The sequence below is a fragment of the Colius striatus genome, chromosome 5 (assembly GCF_028858725.1).
Source record: "Colius striatus isolate bColStr4 chromosome 5, bColStr4.1.hap1, whole genome shotgun sequence".
NCBI classification, from domain to species: domain Eukaryota; kingdom Metazoa; phylum Chordata; class Aves; order Coliiformes; family Coliidae; genus Colius; species Colius striatus.
Window position 1 is genome coordinate 27,060,711 of NC_084763.1, and position 4,018 is coordinate 27,064,728.

Genomic DNA, 4,018 nt, shown 5'->3' on the forward strand with positions numbered 1-4,018 from the left:
AGAGGCCAGATCACTTCTGAATGGCTTGAAAAAAAATAATTGGGGGAGGGCGTGGAGGGGGGGAAGCGGAAACTTTCCTATAAAACTCAGCAAAAGTCCCTCCTCTCCACGTCAGGCCAATGACACTGCTGCCCCCAAACTTTCCGCCAGCAGGAGCTATAAGAACCTCCAAGTCTTCAACTTTCTCCCAATCCCAGACACCTCGAAGGGGCTCCAAGGAGGGATCGGGAGAGATTTTTTTTTTTTTTGTTGGCTTTTTTTTCTCCTTGGATCCTGATGCCATCCCCCCTCCCCCCAAAGTGAGGTCCTCCCTCCTCCCTCCCTCCTCCTCCTCCTTCTCCTCGCAGGCCAGCGAAGCAGCCGATCAAGGGGGAGCTGGCGGGTTAGGTGCCCCCCTCTTCTCCCTGCCCTCCCCCCCCCTCCCGGCCCGCTTCTCGCGTCTCCCCCCAGAGATGATGCAGCAGGACGAGTCAAACTCGCCAGTCTCCCCCGCCGACGACAGCTTGAGCAACAGCGAAGAGGAGCCGGACCGGCAGCAGCTACCCAGCAACAAGAGAGGGGGGCGCAAACGGCGCTCCAGCCGCCGCAGCGCCGGTGGCCCCGTCGGGGCCGCGGATGAGCCCTGCAGCCCGGCCCAAGGCAAGCGGGGCAAGAAGTGCGGGGCGGGCGGGGGCGGTGGTGGCGGCGGCAGCAGCAGCGGCGGCGGCAGCCCCCAGTCCTACGAGGAGCTGCAGACTCAGCGGGTCATGGCCAACGTGCGGGAGCGGCAGCGCACGCAGTCGCTGAACGAAGCCTTCGCTGCCCTGCGAAAGATCATCCCCACGCTGCCCTCGGACAAGCTGAGCAAGATCCAGACCCTGAAGCTGGCGGCCAGGTACATCGACTTCCTCTACCAGGTCTTACAGAGCGACGAGCTGGACTCCAAGATGGCAAGCTGCAGCTATGTGGCCCACGAGCGGCTCAGCTACGCCTTCTCCGTGTGGAGAATGGAGGGCGCCTGGTCCATGTCCGCATCCCACTAGCAGGCGGCGTCCCCCACCCGCATCCCCTCGGCAGGAGCCCTAGGTAAGGCAGGGAAGCCGAAACTGGCCCGGTGGCGGGGGGAGGGAGGACTGAGGGGCCACCGGCTACGCCGTGGGCCGGGCTCGCGTGGCCGCGGGGCGCGAGGGGCCCTCCCCGTCCGGCAGGGCCTGGCTTCCAGGGCCGGCCGGAGAGCAGGGCGGCCGGAGGTGCCTCTTCCCCCCACCCCGCCCCGCGGCGCGTCCCTCCCCCTGCGCGGCCCTAGGCGCGCCCCCGGTCCGCGGGGCCCACGCGTGGCGGGGCGCTGCCGGCGGCCGGCAGCCGGCGGAGTGGGCTGCGGGGCAGCAATGGTAGGCCGTGCGGGAGTGCCTCAGACAGCCGGGACAGCGGCCTCCGACGCTGCGGAGCCAGCGGTGCTGCTGGGACGGTTCCTGCGGCGGCAGCGGCTGCTGTTGCTCGTATTTTGAAGGGAACCCGTGTCCGCCCGGGCGCTTCCCGACGGGCGCTTCTGACTGCCCCGGCAGCCCTGTCCCTCGGCTCTGGCACGGAGGGCCGCAGGGATGGGTATCAGACGGTGACCGCACCGCCTGCACGGCAGAGACACACGCTTCCCTTCTTCTGTTCATGCCTGATCTGTGTACTTCCAGAGCCAGAGAGGTGTAGGTAGACGTCTGTGTGTCTTTCATTTCAGTAACGAGTTTTCCACCCTCTCTGGGTTTTTGCAGATGACGTTGTTCCCACAGAAGGAGAAACTGGACAATCTAGAGACTCTGAAGTTGGATACGATTTTTTTTTTTGGTCTTGTCTAAAAAAACATGTACCAAGGATTTATTGGAAATCAGAAGAGCAATATCCAAATTCAAATCAGGGCGTGGGAAGCACTTAAGGAGAGACAAGGGCTTTGGACAGTGACTCCTCTTTGGGCGTCGGTACAATCCACACATCTCTGCATTCTGAGAGAAGTCTGAATCGTTCGATTTTTAAAAAAAGTTTTGACGAAGAATGTTGGAACTGAACTTTTTTTTTTAATTTGCCTTTTTTTTTTTTTTTTGCATGCATGCATTCCCAAGAGGTCGTGCCTACAAGCCACTGATGAAAGGAAATACATTATTGTGGACTTTCTTCATTCTTGAATGAAACCAACTAACCAACCAAAAAAAAACCCCTGTAGAGATGAAAAACTTTTTGTTTTGTTTTTTTTTTTAGGGGGGAATAAGCTGGGCTCGAGCTGTTATATACCCGGTTCCTAACTTTTTTATTATAATTATTTTTCCTCTGAGAAAAAAAAATAAACATTTTATTTATTTATTGATGACCCATGTTAAAATGCAAATAGATCCGGTGTCTAAATGCATTCCTATTTTTATGATTGTTTTGTAAATATCATTGTATATTATTTTTCTGCAATAAATAAATATGACTGAAATTTTAATAACATTAAGTTTGGTCTCTCTGAGAACTCAGGGTTGGAACTGGAGATAAATACCTGCTTGTTGAGCTGTAAAGACACCCAAGAGAGAGGGGGGTACTAGTATAAACAAACCAGGCGAAAAACGCAAATAAACTAGCTACTGACAGACACAGGCACGTTATTTATTGAGACAGCTTTATTATTCTGTGCTGAAGCTCACTGCGTTTGGAAGCGAAGATATCCTCTCTTTCTCTTCCTCTCCCGCTTTAATCTTAACACCAAGGGCCGCGGAGTTCCGCGGGGGAGCGGAGTTCTCGCCGCAGAGCTCCGGCGCCGGCGCTGTGCTTTGCTCCCACGAGTAGGCAGGAGCAAGACTCATTCCCCAGCCTCCGGCGCAGGTATTTTTGTTGATATCCCTGAGGGAAGAGTCATTTAAGGTTTTAAATAGGGAGACGTCCATCCAACTGGCAAAGCGAGAGAAAGTGAGATTGAAGTGGGCAAGTGTGTAGCGAGTGGGTTTTTTCCGGTGGAAGTGATGTTTGACTGTGCTTCTCTCTGGGGTTTTATATACTGCATAGACTAGCGATCACTTTCGCGTTGTGCAAAGCACTAAGGGAGACGCTAACACGCCTTCTTCTCCTTCTCTACATGTAGGGTGCAATGTTGCTTCTGTTTCTTCTCACCATAACCTCCACAGGGTCCCGGTATGCAGCGAGACCCCAGTTCTAAGAGTGAGAAAACCTCCTTGGTCTGAGGGGTCGGAAAGGAAGGTGAAAAGAGGAAACTGTTCAAGACTTTTTGAAAACAAAACAAAACAAAAACAATAACCAAACCAAACCAAACAGACCAAAATCCGCCACCAAACAAAAAAAAAACCTAACCCGAACTCCAACCCTTATAACCAAGACAGCTGATTCCGCCTCTGCTATCACTTGCTTATCTCCCCGCACTTCGCGGCACCTCCGGCGTCCGCGAAGGCTGCGCGTGTGCACAGGAGTGGCCTCCGCGGAGCGCCCGCACCAGCCCTGGGAGCCTATTCCCCTGCGGAGACAGGGACCCTGCCGCCGGGGATTCCAGCAGTATCTAGGGTAAATAGGATGGGGTGTTTTTTCAAAACACAGCTTGTTTGCATAGCCCAGGTTGACTTGACTTTATTGCCCGAGTGTTTTTGTTTCCATATCCACATATTACCGTCTATTACTGACATAACAGTATTATGAATTTAATATCGTGCATATTTTAGGTCAGTGCGCAATGTTTGCAGTAGAGAGCCCACAGAGCTTGTTTGCTCTGCCGGATTAGCGAGGACTTGGAAATTGTTTGGGAGCTCTGGTGGTCGCGGCCCTCCGTGATGGAGGACAGGGGGTGCCGCTGCGAGACTCCGGGCGGCTGCTGCCCGCCCCCGCCGCTCTCTGGCATCCGCAGCTCCCCCGCTCCGCGACTCGCACCTCTCCAAAAGGCCCTTTCAGACGCGACTTCCCCCTGCCGAGGAGGATGTAATGTCTGTTCACACTGCTTCAGCTGCAGCAGGAGTGAGGTGATGGGGAAGCCGATGAGGGGCTTTTGCGATGGGGCCGGGAGTATCTG

At 54.9% G+C, this 4,018-nt stretch overlaps 1 protein-coding gene across 1 annotated transcript; it reads left to right on the forward strand.

Moving 5' to 3' along the window:
- Nucleotides 1-373: 373 nt before the first annotated feature.
- On the forward strand, nucleotides 374-2,335 carry TWIST1 (twist family bHLH transcription factor 1). Its single transcript, XM_061997016.1, has 2 exons — nucleotides 374-1,065; nucleotides 1,746-2,335. The coding sequence occupies exon 1, from the start codon at nucleotides 453-455 to the stop codon at nucleotides 1,020-1,022; it is 570 nt and encodes a 189-aa protein (XP_061853000.1). The 5' UTR covers nucleotides 374-452; the 3' UTR covers nucleotides 1,023-1,065; nucleotides 1,746-2,335.
- Nucleotides 2,336-4,018: the final 1,683 nt, after the last annotated feature.

Coding starts and splice junctions, on each gene's coding strand:
- TWIST1 (XM_061997016.1), top strand. CDS start 453: ATGATGCAGCAGGACGAGTCAAACTCGCCAGTCTCCCCCGCCGACGAC.